We start from the raw sequence: 21,174 nt of genomic DNA, 5'->3' as shown, positions 1-21,174 counted from the left end.
CAAAAAATCACACTGCTCTCAGTTAGGAACCACTGGACTTCTGTAGCACCTAAAGTAAATTGCCATTCTTCTATTCTGTATAGCAAGTTATCAGATTAATCACCTCCGAACAATTCAAACAGTGTGACAAAAATCCATGTCCTTGAAAGGTCATCATAATTCCAACTTAATGGGCATGAACATGGATTTTAATGTTATTAATGCCATTTGTCTAAATGACAAGCTGCTGAATACTTGAAATCACAAAACCAAGCTTCAGTACTAAAGGACAGAGCTCTGAGCTCTTCATACACCTGAACAATACCCTTGTAGCTCTTAAATAAGTATAATTGCAAGGGAAGTTTAGTTGCATATATTGCCTTAATCCATTTTCAGACTGAAAGAAACAAAAACCCATTCTATTTCATTTTATTTAGGACTGATTTATATTCATATATTGTCTGCTAATTCAGAAGTCATAAAGTCATTGTAAGAACTAGTCATTTCCTCCTTTTTAATGGGACTCCAAGGTGCCCTTTAATAATGCTGAATGCCATTCCCATAAATGAAAATGCCAGTTAATGATATTGTAGATAAGTAATGTTTTAACTCCAGAGTGTGTGTGTGTGTTAACCACAAAACCAGAGAGGGAAGTGTGGGAGCAAGTGGGTTGGACAGTGGCAAAAAAACCTCATGACACATCTCTCCGCCTCCCTGTGTTGGGGGTGGGGGGGTGTCTGCAGCAGCATTTAAATTCTGGGAGGTCTGGCTGTCAGCAGCAAGAAGAGGAGACAGGACTGCAGCACCGTTTGGGACTGGACTCTCTTCTCAGGGCAGTGGCAGTCTTCTCAGCCAACCGCAGACAGAGGTAAGCCTGCAGTTTTCTGTACTGCTGCTGTCCTGGGCATTCAGTGTCAGTTCATGGGGAAGGTCAAGCTGTAAGAAGAGTTTAACTGTAATGCTGGTAATCATATTTAAATATTTCTAGTCTTTTGAATAAGTATGCCAGATACATTGCTGATGTCCTGTAGGAAAGGTGACCAGCTGTTTTGAAAGTCAGTCAATATAAAACCTAAAAATCTTTCCACTCAGTCCTCAAAAGGAATGAAACTACTTCTCCCAATTAGAAAAAAACAAGTAAAATTCTATGACCCTTTGAGGTGATTTTACCCATATCATTATGAATGGATAGATGATTGCGGAGGCACTAAGAAGGAAAAGGACCTTCAGTGTTAATGTAGGCTAATGATAATGCTATTTTTAATTATTTGACTTATACAATTTTCAAGGAAAAAACTTTTTTCTGAAATATATTTTTACTTCCGTCTTTAGCTGTTAAAGTTTTCACCAAAAAACTGTATGACACTGTGTAGATTTATTATTGAAAATAAAAAAGCTGTTGCCTATTTCCAATGTTTCCTTTTTTGTTTCAAATTTCCAGAATAACTTAACTTTAGAAATAGCTTCACATCACCTATGTGGCACCTTTTTAATAATTTCAGTTAAAAATCATATTTGAAATGCATGCTGAAAATATGGAGAAAGCAAATTTCTTTCATAGTTTTATTTTCTCTCTTTGTGTTTTTCTTTTCTGAAAAGTAAATATTCCCACACTATCTTATTATTTTAATTAAATTAGTGTTGGTGTGTGTTTAGGTTTAGATAGCTGGCAATATCAGGTAATAAGAGGGCAATCTCTAGAGCTCTAAATTTAAAAGTTGAATAAATATAGACTTGTGAAATTCCTCTCTCCCTTGCCTAATAGTAAAAGATGAAGAATAATGTTAAAAAGAAAAGTTTTCTCTAGGAAGTAGAAAATATTCTGCAGAAAATAAATTTTACTTGTGATTATTTTGTAACATGATAGATAGTAAGGTATCACTGTTTTAACCTGTGAAGAGATCTAATATTCATTACAAAATATTTTGCAGGAAAAATCATTACCATGAGAATTGCAGTGATTTGCTTCTGCCTCTTAGGCATTGCCTACGCCCTTCCAGTGAGTACAGCTGAATCTTACAGACCGTTTCTCAAAATCAGTGAATTGTGTGCTCCTGTGTGCTGGAAACACATTCACATTGTAATCTTTCTCCATCTTTTCTGTTTCAAAGGTTAAACATGCAGATTCTGGCAGCTCTGAGGAAAAGCAGGTAAGTATCTTTTATGTTTATCATATAGTTAAATTGTTTATGCAACTGCTTCAAGAAGCACTACGAATGTATCTGTTGCAATTTTACTTATTTTCATAGTCAAGCTTGTTAATTTATAAGTAATTATTGACAGCCTGCTTTCAATATAGGCCAGGATCAAGCACAGTATAATTTTTGATAAATATACGCCCAAACACCAAACTAGATATTTTATATACTAAAATAATGTTTTATGCCATTATCATTTATGAAAATGGGTTCTATGAAGTTTTGTGACTTTTTCTTTCCACAAGTCAACATACTGTTCTAGAAAGTAGAAAATTCTGTCCTTTGCTTTCCTTAGTGGAAAGCTAAGTTTAAAATGGGCCTCACATATTGAACAAGTTTATATGACTGCAGTGTTCACATCTCCTAAGATATTTTCTAAGAAGACCATATATTAAAAAGATAGTCTATTTATGCTGCTTGTATCTATTGTGCTTGTCAGCTAACTTTAGATCACATTTCTCTAACCAAACATAAGACCAAATCAAACTCTTCTAACCATAGATGGTTCTGCCCCTCCACAATAGGTGGCACTGTGCCCGCCAAACAACAAACGGGCATTGTCCTGAGAAGCCTGGACCGAAAATTGACACAGAGGTCAATTCAGACAAACAGAATAAAAGCCAATATAAAGTTGCCTAGAGTCACTGTAATTAGATTGCTTAATGAAAATTCTGAGAGAAGCGTGGTAGCATGTGGTTAGGTGCACAAGTAGGTATGTGCAGGTGTGTCTGTTTTACAATTGATTTAAGAACACAAGTATTGAATTACAGCAATGAGCCAGAAAAATTAAAACTTTCAGAGAAGATAGAGGTCACACTATTTGAAGCAAGAATGAATGTCGTTTTAACTTAAAAAGTATGGCACATGAAGCCATGGCAGTATAAGTTATTAAATGATATTTAGGAGATAATTGAAGGGCTCAACCTTCTAGAACCCTAGATGTTTATTTAGAGCTAGTAGGAAATATGGGAAGGCTATAAGACAACACCTCTGAAGGTGAACACTGGTTATCTGTGAGTGTGATGATTACTGGGTGGGTTTTAGTCTGTTTATTTTGCTTAACTTTATTTTCTTCATATTACTTCTTTAAATTATAAATTTAATCTATAAATACATTCTCCCTAAACCTGTATTACATGTATATAGGAAATGTAAATCTATATCAAATATAAATTGTAACATATTTCTATGTAATATTTATATATTTTTAAGGAAAAAAAGAGGGAAACTTTGAATTCATCTAGGTCAGTAGTTTTTTGTACCTTTTTAAGGCAAGGAACCCCTTCTTTCAGCAAAAACTTTCAGAGAAGCCCAATCTGAAGCTGCTCTGGTTATAACCAGCCATGGGGAAACATATAGCGTGACTGGTTTCCTCCCTACTCTTCTCCTCCCAACCCCCAACCACCTTGGAGGCTGCAGAGAGAATTCTATGGAGCTCTCAGGGTTCCCGTTCTCAATGACAGGGATGTGAAGTGATTGGCCACATTCCATTCATGTCTTTGGTACACAGAGCAATAGAACTTTGGTGAGATGATGTTAATATTTTATTTTTGCGCCATCCACTAGATAGCCTCTAGATTCATGAAGCTATTAAACATTCAAAATGTAGCTAGTGCAACTGAGAAACTAATTTTTTTTATTTTATTTTAATTAAATTTAAATAGCCACACAGTAGAGGGAACACTGAAGATCAAAGCTAATTACAGGCACCTCTACTTTAGTTGTGATTTATCTGAGAGGAAATTTCTACTGGAACAGGAAAGCACAGTGTTCAAATCAGTATGAAGAGCCAGTTTGTCTGCATTTGAACCCTGGCTCTTAATATCACTGTGGCTTAGTTTCTCCTGACCTACAAAATTGGGAACAATAATGACATCTATCTCATCTGAGGTTGGAAGGATTAAATGAATGGGCACATTTAAATCAGTTATAAGAGTGCTGGCTCACAGTAAGTGCTATGTAAGAGTTTATTAAATGAATCTTCAAGAAAAAAATAAGTTGGAAGAGGTGTATCTAAGGCTCTGTTTTAATAATATACATGCATAGTGTACTTATCCATCAATATCGGTGAAGTATAGTTTTTTTCCCCCAGTTTATCATTTAGAGATCTCTATGTTTCTTTTTAAAAATAATGACAAATATGCATTTTTTTTGTAGCTTTACAAATATCCAGATGCTATAGCCACTTGGCTAAAGCCTGACCCATCTCAGAAGCAGAATCTCCTAGAGCCACAGGTATATTTTATTTTAATTTTAGAAATTATATTTCTTGCAATTAAAGAACAACAACAAAAAATAAAAATAGACATCAACCAGGCTGTTTGGGCTGGTTAAGTAGATCCTTCATGCCTGTTGGTAAATGGGATCTTTGGACACCAATTGATCTGCCATGTTGACTTTCTCCCCTTCAAAAGTCATTCACCAACAAGGCTGAAAAATAAGACCTGATTTGAATTGAAAAGGCTAACTTTTGAATAGAAAGGTGAACCATGCATGATATACATTGACATGTGCCTTTCCTTCTTCAGAATACTGTCTCCTCTGAAGAAACTAATGACTTCAAACAAGAGGTGAGTTCTCACTTTAGGTCAGAGGCCTACATGCCTTGGAGAAACTAAGAAGCCACTCTTTCTCCTAACGACATTACTTGGGCTCAATTCTGATAAAATTCCATTAACAGGTTTTCCTGTAAATTGCTGGTCTAAAACTTGCTCAGAAAACAAACATCATGTATTAATCAAATGCCAGAAATACCAGATTTCTTCAGATAAGTTTAGTGTGGCAGGAAATGTTTACTAATGTGTGTTATTTGAAATACTAAAGCCTCTTAACAATTGATTTAAGGTATTTTATGGATGTCTTATCTAATGTCTGAGAAATATCTAATTAATACCTATCAAACCCAAGATTTTGCCTCTAGGAATATTTCTATTCCTAACATAATGGTTTATTTCATAACTATTACTAAGGCTGTTTTAATTAGGACTTCTTATTAGGACTATAAATATATTTGCTAAGCAAAGAAATAAGTTTAATTTGTTTTCCTTAAGATTCTGTCTGACTATCCTAAAATCTCTTGCAAGAAAAGTTAGATAAGTGAACCAGTATATTTGCTAATTGGAAATTTAATAGACATTAGCTGCTAAATTCAATTGATAGATCTGAGCTGCACTTTATATACATGCATAACAGAGTTACCTTTTTTTAAAGATTTTATTTATTTATTTTTAGAGAGAGGGGAAGGGAAAGAGAAAGAAACATCTAAGTGTGGTTGCCTCTTGTGGCACCCTCTGCTGGGGAACCTGGCCTGCAACTCAGGCACGTGTTGGGAATCAAACCAGCAACCCTTTGGTTTGCAGGCCGGCACTCAATCTACTGAGCCACACCAGCCAGGGCCAGACTCACCTTTTAATTATCCATGCTAATAGGGAGGTGGTTTTAGATTTTGGTGTGTATGTTATTATTTAGGTGCTCTGAGCTCCTGTGAACTCTCATTTCTAATACAAAAAGTAATCTTACAATTTTGTATCTGTATTTGTTGCATTATTGAATTTGGCATATTAAATAATGTCTAATGTGGATAAGAAAAAACAGAGTTATCAATATAAATATTTTACTTACATATTTGACTTAAAATTTTCTAGGAAGATAACTTTTTATGGGAAAGCAACAAAAATACCTCAGTTATGATTCCATTTATCCTTGTGTTAAAAGAGAAATTGGAAGATGCTCACTTTGGCTCTTAAAAGCTATTGAGTGCATTGTTATGGGTGCAAAGATCCTAAAACTAAATAAAAGAAAGATAGTAAAAGACTAAAGAACTGTAAAGATTAAGGGAATATAAAAACATTTATGCTAATTTGTCTGGCCATCTTGATTTTTAGACCCTCCCAAGTAAGTCCAATGAAAGCCATGACCACACAGATGATGTGGATGATGATGATGAAGACCATGTGGATAGCCAGGACTCAATCGACTCAGATGACTCAGAAGACGCTGACCATACTGATGACTCTGACAATTCTGATGAGTCTCACCACTCTGATGAATCTGATGAACTGGTCACTGATTTTCCCACTGACTTTCCCAGAACCCCTGTTGTCACTCCAGCTCTGCCCACAAGAGACACATATGATGGACGAGGTGATAGTGTGGCTTATGGACTGAGGTCAAAATCTAAGTTCCAAAGATCTTTAGTCCAGGTAAATCCTTTAACAGATACATCAGATGGTTATGATTAGAGTGGAATTCTAGGAACCAGAGTCTACATATGCACTTACTAATTCATTCATTCATTCATTCATTCAGCAATTATTTTTATTAGTTTATGACCATTGAATTAAAAAACTTTTTCTCTTATTTTTTTATTTAAGACCACATAATTTCTTTCTAATTTTATATCTCAATTACAATGCTGTTTTTTCCAAATCCTGACTATTAAGCATTTATTCTATTCACTTTTTTTTTAATTAAAAGGAGACTTTGGAAAACAGCAATTAGTTTCACAATACAATGGTCATATTTTGAAGTTAAATACCTACTAGGAATGGTGTGGTTACAAATTACACTGACTTTATAGTCAAAGGATCTGGATCTGATACATAGCCTGGCCATTTGCCATTCACTTAATTTTTAACCTTTAATTCACTTTTCTTTTATGTAAAACAGAGATAATGAAACTTTCCTCATAGGTTTCAGCACATACATAATTGACATAGCTATTACACTAAAGGAGATGACATATGAAAGGGCTCGATAAAATACAAAGTAACATGCTAGTATCATTTTTCACCTTAGGCAAATTTAGACAGTTTTCAGTGTAAATTGAATTAAAAGTTCCAGAACAAAAGAGAATTACAATGTTCCTATTTCTGACTGTCATTTAATTCTTCTTCTATTTGTGCTGTGATTCAGTACCCTGATGCTACAGAGGAGGACCTTACGTCACATATGGAAAGTGATGACATCGATGATGCACACAAAGCCATCCTTGTTGCCCAGGGCCTGCAGGTGGCTTCTGATTGGGACAGCCATGGGAAGGACAGCCAGGAATCAAGCTTGCTGGGTGACCACAGTGTGGAAGCTGATAGCCGCAAGTATTCCAAAGAATATAAGCTGACAGTGACTGCTGAGAACAATGAGCATTCTGACGTGAGAGATAGTCAGGAAAATTCCAAAGCCAGCCATGAATTTCACAGCCAAGAGCTTCAGAGCCATGAAGACAAGCTAGCCTTAGACCCTAAGAGTGAGGAGCAAGATAAACACCTAAAATTTCGCATTTCTCATGAAATAGAAAGTGCATCATCTGAAGTCAATTAAAAAAATACAATTTCTTGCTTTTAGTTAAAAAGAAACAAAACACATTATTGCAGGATGGGAAAGAATATGAAATGCTTATTTTTCAGCTTAGTTGGTGAATGGATATATATGTGGATCTGAAAATAGATAATGTTTTTGACCAATAGTTAATGTGTGGCTTCATAATAACTTTGTAAACTAAAAGCTTAAGGGTTAAATATATGTTCTTTCCACATAAGAAATGCAAACTAACACTGTATTTTAATGTTTGCTATTTTTTCATGAATAAAAACTTATGTAGAAGCAAACAAAATAGTTTTACACAATTATGAGAGAATATAAAATTTTGTCATCATAATCTTTTGTTTTTCAAATTAGTGTACATTTCCTTGTGATTATTTTTGTTTGTGTGAATAAATCTTTTATCTTAAATGTAATGAGAGTTCGATGGTGTTGATTGTTTTTCATATTTGGTTTCCCACAGTTGCCCATCAATTAACAGATATAACCATTTTAATGCATGTGCTAGATTTAGTAGCAAGCAATCCAGAAACTGCTGCATCAGCTCTGCAGGTTCTGGCTGAGCTAAATTCCTAGCCAAGGAAACAGGAGTCAAGCGAGAGTGAATATTCAGCCATAAGTGCTCTAACCATGCATGGCTCCGTAGGCTGCCTCCATCCAATGAGAGCACCTTTATGTAATTTGTACAAAGTTGATATATAAGAAGCAACACCTGCTCTAACCAGGTTGCTCAGTTGGTTATAGCATCCTCCCAATACATGCCAAGGTTGTGGTTCGATCTCCAATCAGGGCACATATAAGAATCAGTCAATGAAAGCATAAACAACTGGAACAACAAATTGATGTTTGTCAATCTCTCTCTCTCTCTCCCTCTCTCTCTCCTTTTCTTTCTCTCTCTCAAATCAACAATAAATAAAAATATTTTGAAATAAAATTTAAAAACACTAATGAAGGCTTAGATGCAGTCACAAATGAATTTTATTGTTTCTCATCACTTTCCATTAATTTGCTCAGAAAATTAATTTTTGCTTTTGTGTCCTTGATTAAAAACTTGGGTAGGCTCAATAGATATTCTGATAACTTGGAGAAAATAAATAGTCCCTTCTGTTGGAAAAGATATAATGCAGTTCCAGTTAATAATCACATTTTTAAATTATATTTAAAATGAAAAATTATGGAAACCTGAAGTAGAACAGGCATCTTTATTTCCTTCTCTTGTCCCTTTGCTCTTTCTAAAACCAGAAATTCCATTTGGAACTTCTAAATTTTTCTATTAAACAATTCTTTGGGCAAAAGGGGAAATTTTAATTGTGTAATTTAAAAATGAATCATAATGAAAACATAAAATCAATACAGTGATCACAGAAAATCCATAGCCTTAATTCCTGCAGCAACAAAAACAAATAAAAGAATGAAAATCAATAAATTAAGTAACCATCTTAAAATATAGAAAATACCAACAAAGTAAAACAAAAGTATAAGGAAGGAAATTTAATGTTGAAAGCAAAAAGAATGAGGTGGAGAACAGAAAAAAAAATAGTAGAAACTGACAAATGAAAGAGCTGGGTTTTTTGTAAAAAAAGAAAAATCAACAAAATAAATAAGCCACTAGTTAACCCAATAAAGGGAAAAAAAAAGAAGAAAACACAAACAAGAAATGAAAGCAAGGAGATAACCAATTAAACAGAAGAAATTTCAAAATTGAAAGAGACTACTTGGCACAACCCAATACAAAATTAATGGAAAATCCAAATTAATTGGGCTATTTTCTAGGAAAGCACACTTTACCAAAATCAATCTTGCTACAAGGAAGATAAAAATATGATCAAAGAACTAACTATAAAAACTAGAACCAAATGATTTTATAGGGGAATTCTATCAAATTTCCAAAGAGCAGAAAATTTCAATGCCTTTGAAAGTGTAGCACAGAAAGAAAACTGTCAAATGATCTTCATGAAACACTATAACTTTGACATTCAAATATAGTAAATATTGCAAACACAGACAAAAAACTATCATGAATTCTCACTCATAACTACCAATAAAAAAAACCCTGCATAGAAGAAGCAGACAGCCTGAACAGATTAATATCAGCTAATGAAATTGAGTCAGTAAGCAACAAACTCCCAGCACACAAAAGCCCTGAGCTGGATGGATTTACAGGAGAATTCTACAAAACAGTTAGAAAGACCTTATTCCAATTCTTCTCAAACTATTTTAAAAAATTCAAGAAGAGTAAAGACTCCCAAACTCGTTTTATGAGGCCGATATTATCACAAAACCAAATGAAGACACAACAAAAAAAGGATATCACCAGCCAGTATCATTGATGAACATAAATGCTAAAATCCTCCAAAAAACATTGGCAAATCAGATCCAGCTATACAGTATAAAGATCATATACCACAATCAAGTGGGATTTATCCCAGAGATGCAAGGATACAATATATGCAAATCAATAAGTGTAATAAATCATGTAAACAAGATGAAAGACAAAAACCACATGATTGTATCAATAGATGTTGAAAAAGCATTTGATAAAGTACAGCGCCCATTTATGGTAAAAAACACTCAGAAAAATGGGAATAGTTGGAGCATACCTCAACATAATAAAGGCCACATAAGAGAAACCTACAGTCAACATCATACTAAACAGGCAAAACCTAAAAGTTTTCCCCCTAAGATCAGGCACAAGGGTGTGCACTTCCACCACTTCTATTTGACATAGTATTGGAAGTTCTAGCTACAATGATCAGACAAGAAAATTAAATAAAAGGTATCCAAATTGGAAAGGAGAAAGTAAAGCTGTCACTGTTTTCAGATGACATGATAGTATACATAGAAAATCCTATAGACTCCACCAAAAAACTACTTATCCTAATAATTGATTTTGACAAAGTGGTGGGATAAAGCGTCAACATTCAGAAATTGAAGGTATTTTTATACACCAAGAATGAAATATCAGAAACAGAAATTAGGGGGGAAATTCTATTTACTATAGCAGCATGAAAAATGAAATATTTAGGGATAAACTTAGTCAAGAAGGTAAAAGACTTGTACTCAGGAAACTATAAAACACTGAAAAAAGAAATTAAGGAAGACACAAATAAATGGAAGCATATACTGTGGTCATGAACTGGAAAAATTAACATCATTAAAATGTCCAGACCCAAGCCTTGGCTGGCGTAGCTCAGTGGATTGAGCATGGGTTGTGAACCAAAGTGTCGCAGGTTCAATCCCTAGTCAGGGTACATGCCTGGGTTGCAGGCCATGACCCCCCAGCAACCCACACATTGATGCTTCTCTCTCTCTTTCTTTCTCCCTCCCTTCCCTCTCTAAAAAAATAAATAAATAAAATCTTTAAAAAAATGTCCATGCCACCCAAAGCAATCTACAGATTCAATGCAATCTGTATTAAAATGCCAATGACATATTTCACAGATATAGAACAAATATTTCAACAATTTATATGAAACCATAAATGATCCAAATAGCTGCAGCAATTTTGAAAAAGAAGAACAAAGTAGGAGTGATCACAATACTTGATGTCAAACTATATTACAAGGCTACTGTAATCAGAAGAGTCTGGTACTGGCATAAGAACAGACACCTAGATCAATGGAACTTAATAGAGAGCCCAGAGATAAACCCATGTCAATATAGTCAGTTAATATATTTGACAAAAGGGGACAGGAACATAAAATGAAATAAAAATAGCCTCTTCAATAAATGGTGTTGGGAGATCTGGACAGCCACATGCAAAAAAAAAAAAAAAGAAAAGAAAAGAAAGGAAAAGAAACTACACCATCACATTGCATCATACACCAAAATAAACTCAACATGGATAAAAGACTTCAGTATAAGTTGTGACACCATAAAAGTAGAGGAAAAAAGGCAGGAAATTTTCAGATATCTCACAAAGCAATATTTTCACTGATATATCCCCTAGAGCAAGGGATATAAAGGAAAGAATAAACAAATGGGACTACATCAAACTAAAAAGCTTCTGCACAGCTAAAGAAAACATCAACAAAATGGAAAGAGAACTAACTGTATGGGAAAACATATTTGCCAATGATACTTCAGACAAGGGTTTGATCTGCACAATATATAAAGAACTCACATGACTCCACACCAAGAAGACAAACAATCCGATTTAAAAATGGGCAAAGGACCTGAACAGATACTTCTCCAAGGAAGATATACAGAGGGCCCATAGACACATGGGAAAATGCTCAGCATCACTAGCCATCAGAGAGATGCAAACTAAAACCACAGTGAGATACCAATTCACACTGGTCAGAATGGCCATCATAAACAAATCAACAAACAAGTGCTGGTGAGGTCGTGGAGAAAAGGAGACCCTAGTGTACTGTTGGGAATGCAGACTGGTGCAGTCACTGTGAAAGACAGTATGGAATTTCCTTAAAAAACTAAAGATGAGACTGCCTTTTGACCCCGCAATTCCACTGCTGGGATTATACCCTAAGAACTCTGAACCACCAATTCAAAAGAACCTATCTACCCCAATGTTCATAGCAGCATTATTTACAACAGCCAAGTGCTGGAACAACCTCAGTGCCCATCACTAAATGAGTGGATCAAAAAACTGTGGTACATTTATACAATGGAATACTATGCAGCAGAAAGAATGAAGGAGCTCCTACCCTTCACAACAGCATGGATGGAAATGGATAGCATTATGCTAAGTGATATAGGCCAGATGGTGAAAGATAAATGCCATATGATTGCACCTATAAGTGGAACCTAGTCAACAAAACCAACAAATTAGCAAAATAGAACCAGAAACATGGAAATAAAGAACAAACTGACAGTGACTAGAGGGAAGGGGACAAGGGATATGGGGGAAAGAAGGGGAAGGGGCAAGAAAAGGAACATGAATAGAGGACTCATGGGCATGGACAATGAGAGGGAGGGATTGACTGTTGGAGTGGGGACAGGGTAGGATAGAGCAATGGGGGAAAAGGCAGGGCAACTGTAAATGAACAACAATAAGAAATAATAAATTTTAAAATCCTGAATAAAATGCCAGCAAACAAAATCTAAAATCAAGTTTACAGAATGCATAATAATCAAAAGGGTAGAGATATTCTTGGACAATAGTGCCTTAATACCATTAAGTTCACTGTCCAGTTAGATTAAGGAGAAAGACATCCTGTGATTAGATCTATAGATGATTTAAAAGGACTTTGTATTAGTCAGTTATTGCTGTGAAAATAATGAGTAACAAAACCTCCTTATACCTCAGAGGATTACAACATTAAATATTTTTCTTTTTCTCACTCACCAGTCTGTGGGTTAGCAGGGGAGGTTGTGCTTCAGGCTGCAGGATGAGTTCAGAGCTGCTCCATATGTCTCTCTTTCTGGAACCAGCAACTACCCAGGGCATGTCTTCCTTATGGTAGATGCAGATACACAAGATGGATGAGCAGAAATGTAAGGCTTTGGGCTAAGAATGGACACACTGCCACTTTTGATCAATTTCCATTGTTCAAAACTAGTCATATGGTCAAGTCCAATATCAACGTGCAGGCAAAGTATACTCCCCTCCCACCCCTACCCTCCAGAAATCATGATAGAGGAAGGATAAGAAAAACTGTGAGCAAGTAATAAAACATAACACAGCCTTGGAAAAACTTCAACAATCTTTCTTAAGTTCATTAAAATGAAATAAAAATTAAGGGATGCTTCCTTAACATGATGATGTATTTTATATCTCAGCTCAAAAGCCAGTATCATACTTAATGAAAAAACTTAAAGGAATTCCCATTAAACTCAAGGACAAAGCAAGTATGTCCTCTATGTCCACTACCATGTAGCAGAGTAGTGGAGATATAAGCTAAGAATCGTAACCATTTAGATGTATAAGAATTGAGAATGAATTCAATTATATCTTTATGTAGATTATATAATACTACACCAAGAAAACAGAATTAGTACTAAAAATAACAACTAACAAGTTATATAGGGTAGCAGTATATAAAAGTAACTTAAAGACATATCTACAAAAAATACAAACAGCAACTATTTAAAGGCTATAATGTCATTTAAAAGATAAAATACTTAATAGAAAATATGCCAAAACTGTACTAGAAAGTCTATAAAACACCCCTGTGCTTTTCTCATACAGGGTAACTCAACGCCATAGAGATGGCGATTCTCCCCAAGTAACATATAAATGTAATGTAATTCCAATTAAAATAAAAATTTTACCTAGAGCTATGAACTAGTTCATATGGAATATAAACATACAATAATATGTAGGAAAATTTTGAAAAATACAAGCAATAAGGGAGGACTAGCCCTAACAAATATTAAATCAGACTATAAAGACTATATGAAAAAAATATGCTGTGGTACTAGCAAATGAACAGAGAAAGTGAAAGAGAATATAGGTCCAGAAATAGACCCAGGGACATATGGGAATTGTTACATGGATCCTAAGATCACCTGGGAGAAGATGAACTTTTAAATAAATGATGTTGAGTGATTGGATATACTCAGGAAAAGACAAAACTGGATTCAGAGACCACATCATACATCAAAGCAATCTCCAAATAAACCAGAAACGTAAATTTAAAGAATACTATAAAAATATTAAGCAAATTCATGAAGGAGTTAACATAGGTATGGGGAAGCTTTCTATGAGGAGACTCAACCCCACATCACCTGCTTTAGACTAAAATTTGCATGTTAAAACCTAATTCCCTGTGTCAGGGTATTTGGAGGTAGGGCCTTTAGGAAGTGCTTAGGTCAGGATGGTGGAGTCCTCATAAATAGGATTAGTGTCTTATAAAAGAGCCCCCTAGAGCTTCCTAGCCCTTTCCACCGTGAGAGCACACAGTAAGAAGATGGCCATCTGTGACCCAAAGAGCAAGCCTTCACCAGACACCTACTCTACTGAAGCCTTGATCTTGGACTTCCCAGCCTCCAGCACTATGAGAAATAAATGTTTCTTATTTATAAGGCACCCAGCCTTTCAGTAATTATGTTATAGTAGCCCGAACAGTCTAAGACATCACCATCCTTATAGTCATCATTAGTCAAGAGCAGCAGCCCCTTGGGTTCCTCATGAACTTGCCTCAATTGGCACCTTGTCACAACCAACCACAGGTAATAGCTTCATTGTGTTGTCCCTGAGTGCCAGAGAATACAAGCATCCCATTTCCCATTGGCAAGCAGCTCGGCACCACGCTCAAATCCAAAGGCATGACCAAAGTAATCCAGAACTTGTATGTTTGAATGATGGTGGCATTCAGAGACCTCCCCCTGTGCTTTCTCATCAGGCTTCAGTTAAAAGAAGGGACACACACCAGTAATCTGAACAGGGAAAATTTAACATGAAAAATTATTGACAAACAGGGAGTTAACCAGAAGAGATAAGAGGGAACCTTAAAAATATTGTTGGACTGAGAGTACCCGAATAAGAAACAATTTGGAAAGAAGGGCCCTCTCTCCAAAGCTAAGACTCAAACTGCATTAGGGAGGGAGTAGGTGCAGGACAGAGGATGACAGAGATGATTGTTCTGTTATACTGAGTGGCAGCTGGTTCATAGCTGCGGGGTTGAAGTTGGCAAACAGGTCACTTCCCACAGCAGTACCAGTAGACAGGGGCCGGCAAGCAGGAAACCGACAGCTATGACGGCCAGGGTGCCAGCAAAACTAGCTGGAGAGTGAGCACCACTGAGTGTTCTGCATGCTCATCAGGGGCAGCTGCCCCATAGGAGGAGCAAGAAGAGAGGACACACCGTTACCAGAGAAGCCTGTATTCTGCAGTGTTCCTCTAGTGCCCTCTACTGTCAAAGCTTGCTGGTGCCACCTGGCAAAGCAAGCATGTTTTCAGCATCCACCTCCAGTACATCACAAAGCAGGGCAGACACAACAGATTTTGAGCAGGACAACAGTAAACTGATAGCTGCCACGTCTCTGGGGAAAAGGCTGATTCCTGTTCTTGAACAAAATGAGAAAAAAATGAGGCTGGAAAGCTGTTAAATGATAGAATGCAAGGAAGCACTCAAAACAAAATGGGGTCAAACCAAGGGAGGAAAGAGCAGACTTGAAGGGGACTTCCAATAGCCAAAACTGGAATAACTGGAGAATGAAAAGAATAATGGCTGTAATAGATAATAACAAACTGAATTTTTTAAATTTCATGAGTATTTATTTAGTTATACTGTAAGAGAAGAGAGAGCATAAAAGATCTTCACAGATGAATACCACCAATAATAAATGTAGAAAAAAAATAGAGTTATAAGTCATTTTGCAACCCACAATGAAATATTGATTCAGGAAATGATCACTAGCGAATGTTAAAATCATTGCACAAAAGGTTGCCAGAATAGGCTGTTTATCTGGTCTCAGAATACTACCCCACATATTACTAATTCCAAAAGAAAAATATATGCTTTAAATTAGAGAGATTGGTAGTCACCATCTTCATCCAATAATGAAACTTGGCTTCACTAATAAGACTGCTAGATACATGCCTCCTAATGTGGTGCAATTCACCTATAAAATCTTTTTGTAAAATAAAATTTTTAACAGAATCAAATTATAGTAAAACAAACAAATCTAGAATTTGATCTACTCTAGTATAACACTAGTCCAAACTTTCCAAAAAGCAGGGCTGCCAGATAAAATACAGGACACCCAGTTAAATTTGAATTTTAGGCGAACAACAAATCATCTTTTAGTATAATATAAGCATAGGGCATATTGTACTAAAAGAAATGAAAAGGAAGTTAGCAGAATTCACAGGAGAAATTAAGGATTTAAAATACATAATTATATAATAAAAAGCCACATTTGAGACTATAAAAACACAAAAGATACAGTAACATAGAGGGCAAGATTTATAGAAGTCTTATTAAAAACAAAAATAGAAAACAGCAAAAAGAAAAATCATTAGAAAGGAGAAAATACAGAACTCAAACATTATTTCCAGCATATGCATAATAGGTATTACTAGGTTAAGAGAAAAAAAAATAAAAGAGTGTTTCAAAATTATTTTAAAACTTTCTTAAAATAAATGAAAAGTTGAATTTGCTGATTAAAGCTGCAAAATATTTTCCAGAAAAATCATTTTGCAGAATGAGTAACACAAAGTTGTTTCCTAGAGGAGGAAGAGAATGATGATAATAATAATAATACTTCACCGAGCAGATATTTTTAAAATCAAGGAGCAAAAAAAAAACAAGTCATCTTCTAAGGCTGGAAGAAAAAGGGTGGGTTTATTCTGACCTTCTCTTTGTCCATAGAAACATTTAATGACAGAGGAAGGTGGACAAATTTTCCAGAATCTTGACAACAAGAAAAAATATAAGCCAAAAAAGATTAAGCCAAATGCCCAGCCCATTTGTTTTATGTTTATGGCAAAATAAGGCATTCTCAATTTTGTTCAGATTCTGGGAATCATTAGGTATTACTGAGTATTTCTTTAAAAAAATTTTTAATAAAAAATCTATTTCAAAAATATTGCATTAAAACAAAGAATTCAAAGGAAGTGAATACATGTTTTAAGTACACTGATAACAATCATTGAATACATTTAAATATATAACAAAATATTATACCTATTAAGAAAATGAGTATATGGACTTTAACAATGTAAAAGTTATTATTAATTTTAAAAAGTTTGTTAGTAGAGAGTATGATTTCCTAATATCCTTACCTTTAAGAAGATCTAAAGGCTGCTGAAAAAATTGATGAATCAAATGTAATGCTTGCTTTATTTTAAAAACCAGCACAAAAAACAATGGAACTTCTGGTAAAGATAGTGGCAAAGGTAAACCCTCACCTGCTCACACAACCACACCAAAATTACAGCTCAAATATAGAACAACCAGCACTCAGAACTGTCAGAATTTGAGTGATTGGAAGTTCAACAACTACAGAATTAGAGAAACCACATCCATCCAGAATGATAGGAGGGGTGGATAATTGGAACAAGTTAGTCCCATATTAACGTGTGTTGGATAAAAATTTGGGGGGGATACCTCAGGATCAAAGAGTCCCAGCCCCACACCAGCTCCCTCAGCCAAGGGTTCCAGGCCTAGGAAGATAAGTCCCCATTTCTCCTGGCTGCAAAATCCAGCAGGGATTGAGTCACTGGAAGATACTTCTGGAATTTCAGGCAGTTCTCCTTAAAGAACCCATGCACAGATTTACTCAGATTCACTCCTCTGAGCTCTAGTATTGCAGTAGCAGCCTAAAAGACACCAATGGCATATAGGGAGCAACTGAAGTGTTTTGTGTCAAGGCAGGATGGTGGGTGGAGTGGGGGTTGGGGTGGGGACAGCTTTCTCCCAGATAGAAAGGCGACAAAGGCCATTATCACTTTTCTGAACCCTCCTGACACAGAGCCTTGGAACCAGCAAGTGGGTGCCTAATCTGAGACTCCATCAACCTGGCTAACACTGTTTGCTCCACCCTAGAGATCAGACCCCCTGAGGCTCTGTCCCACCCAAGTAACAGCTATTAACAGCAACTTTCCACATGAATGGCTGGTCTTGGCTCAAGCTTCACAACTTCTTAAATCCTCTCAAACAAGCAACAGCTTGTCTCAGCAAATCCCAAACCTCCATACTTTTTGCTAAGTGTGCTTTTTGCTTCTAGCACTAGAAGCCCCCAGTCTAGATTCATAGCTTGGCTTCACCTAGGAACCTCCAAGCCCAGCCCAATTAGCAGCCATCTGAAGATTGCTTTATAAATCATTCAGGGTGGTCCCAGACAGAACACAAGTGAGAGCTGACTTTGGCCTGCACCGCCCAGGAAACCCCAGAGCCTGTGCAGTGAGTGGACAGTTACATTCCACCACACATTAATGTGGGACTGGCCCCTTCAGCATCTCCACCCCTTATACCAGTCTAGATGCATGTGGTTTCTTTAATTCCGTAGTTGTTGAACTTCCAATCAACTCAATTTCTGATGTTTCTGAGTGCTGGTTGTTCTATATTTTAGTTGTAATTTTTATGTAGTTGTACAAAGAGGTGAGACATGTTTATCTATGCCTCCATCTTGACCGGAAGTTCAGTAGAGTTTCAACAATGGTGCAAAGATGATTTATTAGAGGAAGGATAGTCTTTTCACCTAAAGGTGCTGGAACAATGGAATATACATGAAAGAAAGAAGAAAGAAGAAAGAAAGAAAGAAAGAAAGAAAGAAAGAAAGAAAGAAAGAAAGGGAGAAAGAAAGAAGAAAGAAAGAAGAGAGAGAGAGAAAGAAAGAAGAGAGAGAGAAAGAAAGAAAATGAAAGGTAAAACTCAATCCATATCTCACACCAAATACAAAACTATCTAAAAATGGATTGTATGCCCAAATGTAAAACCTGAAACTTCTAGAAGAAAATACATGAAGAAAACTTTCACAGAATCAGGTGAAGCAAAGATTTCTATTGTAAAATATGATATCAAAAGCACAATCCACAATGAAAAAATTCATTAATTGGACTGTATCAAAATTACAAACTTCTGTTATTAAAAAATACTTGAGAATAAAAAAACTTAAAACTTTTTAAAATTACAATTTACATTCAATATTTTGTATTAATGTCAGGTGTACAGCATAATGGTAGACAATCATATGCTTTTTTTTTTATTATTTCAATCATTGTTCAAGTACTTCATATGCTTTCATAAGTGTAAACCTTGATATTTCTAGTATCTACCTGTCACCATAGACATGTATTATTCATTACATTTCCTATGTTGTACTTTACGTGATTATTTTGTAACTATAAATCTTTAATTCTCAATCTCTCCACCTAAAAAGACATTTTTAAAGGGTCCCTTGGAGTATTATTTGCATCAAGTTTTCAAAGTTGTAATTTAATAACATTAAAAAGGAGAGGTAGGGTTTAATATACCACAAAGTCTCTAATCTCCTAACCCTTGCAGACAGGGAGGCTAAGCTAGACACCCTATATGTCTTATTTAGCACACTTAGCTCATACCAGGTGGCTCAATTATGTGTTCATATACCACCTACTGCACATTACTAACACAACTTTTAAAGTCTGTATGACCCACATCTGCTCAAATCTATTTCAATTGCAAGGAATGGAAAATCTAACCAAAAATAAATTAATTAGAAAGGAAATTTGGGGGCCAATGAAGTCCAGGGGTTAGCTCTAACTTCATTTAGTGATGTCATCAGAACCTGCTCTTTCTCCATCTCCTAGTACCCACATAAGACACAATGAGTCAGAGTCCCTAGAAGTTACACTGTAGACTGTTATTTAAAAAAGAACAGCAAAACCTTCCCAGATGCCATACAGAGCTTATTGGGTAATTGCTTTATCTGAGTATAGCTTATCTTTGCAAGCTAATTACAAGCTTCTTACAGGCATGGGCAACTTCTTTTGCATCTTAATCACATCTAAAATTGGCTAGATGGACATTAAACAGGTGTTCTGTAAAGTTTTGTGGATCTGAGGATGCTGTAAGTCTCATTTATGTTGGCATCAAAGACCATTTAAAAAAAATTTGATACCACTTTGGAAAATCTGGGCTAATGAAAGTACAGTTGTATTTTGTATTCAAAGTTTTTGAGAAACTATACCAAAATAATATTAGTGAATAAATTTGAGTTGGTAAAGAGAAAAAGCTTCACACAGTATTCCAAAAAGCTCTGTTCTTAGCCCTACATTATTCAAACATTTTTTGAATTTGACTAAAGATGTAAATGATAAATATCATACCTGTAGCTAACAAAACTAGGACATGACAAATAATAACAATGTATTTCACAGTACTCTTAAATAGCTTGTCCCACCAAACATTACCACTGGTTCACCTAGGCTGTATTTCTAGTTTCACATCATCCCTACTTTTTTGTATATATATTATTGGCTCCACTTTTCCCTTGAGCATTAGGTTTTGACTGCCAGCTTGTCTAGACTTACATCCTTACAACTCCAGATCTAGTGGGTAGGGAAGCTTTCCTTTTTCAATTACTCAGAAAAAAAACAAAGTACTGTCCTGACTTCCATTGAACAAAACCAGATTCATGCCTGTTCTTAACTATCACTGACAGAGGCCAACTTAACATGGTACTCCAGTTGGCCAACCCTAAGTTCCATGTTCACCACTTGGAAGCTGGGGATGGTATCAGCCACATCCAAGGCATACCAGAATGGATTCAGAATGAGAGAGAGTTGTTCCCCAAGAAAATTTTGTTGGTGAGCTGCTAAACAACAAACCTAATAAGCCAAGGTCTATGCTCTCTAGGATCTTAACTTCTACTCAATAAAACAACAATGTTAACACATATTTTCAGCATGATAAGGAAAATGTTGTGATCAAGGTTTAAAGTACAGGTGGCAAATACAAGGCTCGTGGGCCGAATACTGCCCTCCACCTTGTTTTATCCAGCCCAGCACCTTGTTTCTATCCAGCTGATGTGGACCCCAGCCTGCGGGGTCCATGTGTTATGGCTGCAACAAACAAATTCACACAGACTAAACAAATCCTATGGAGCCCTGGCTGGCATAGCTCAGTGGATTGAGCGCAGGCTGCGAACCAAAGCATCGCAGGTTCAATTCCCAGTCAGGGCACATGCCTGGGTTGCAGGCTATGGCCCCCAGCAACTGCACATTGATGTTTCTCTCTCTCTCTCTCTCTCTCTCTCTCTATCTCCCTCCCTTCTCTCTCTAAAAATA

The 21,174-nt window shown here is 35.9% G+C and overlaps 1 protein-coding gene across 1 annotated transcript; it reads left to right on the top strand.

The window, feature by feature from the left end:
• Positions 1–703: 703 nt before the first annotated feature.
• On the top strand, positions 704–7,783 carry SPP1 (secreted phosphoprotein 1). The gene is made up of 7 exons (XM_028506552.2): positions 704–847; positions 1,911–1,978; positions 2,091–2,129; positions 4,335–4,412; positions 4,706–4,747; positions 6,062–6,379; positions 7,092–7,783. The coding sequence occupies exons 2-7, from the start codon at positions 1,925–1,927 to the stop codon at positions 7,494–7,496; spliced, it is 936 nt and encodes a 311-aa protein (XP_028362353.1). The 5' UTR covers positions 704–847; positions 1,911–1,924; the 3' UTR covers positions 7,497–7,783.
• Positions 7,784–21,174: the final 13,391 nt, after the last annotated feature.

Source organism: Phyllostomus discolor, chromosome 1 (genome assembly GCF_004126475.2).
Source record: "Phyllostomus discolor isolate MPI-MPIP mPhyDis1 chromosome 1, mPhyDis1.pri.v3, whole genome shotgun sequence".
Taxonomy (NCBI): domain Eukaryota; kingdom Metazoa; phylum Chordata; class Mammalia; order Chiroptera; family Phyllostomidae; genus Phyllostomus; species Phyllostomus discolor.
This window is presented reverse-complemented; position numbering and strand designations above follow the sequence as displayed.

What these genes read in the sequence shown, in the direction of transcription:
- SPP1 (XM_028506552.2), top strand. Translation starts at nt 1,925, where the DNA reads ATGAGAATTGCAGTGATTTGCTTCTGCCTCTTAGGCATTGCCTACGCC. An exon ending in GCAGCTCTGAGGAAAAGCAG is followed by an intron (nt 2,130 to 4,334) that starts GTAAGTATCTTT and finishes TTTTTTTTGTAG; the next exon opens with CTTTACAAATATCCAGATGC. An exon ending in TCCAAAGATCTTTAGTCCAG is followed by an intron (nt 6,380 to 7,091) that starts GTAAATCCTTTA and finishes GCTGTGATTCAG; the next exon opens with TACCCTGATGCTACAGAGGA.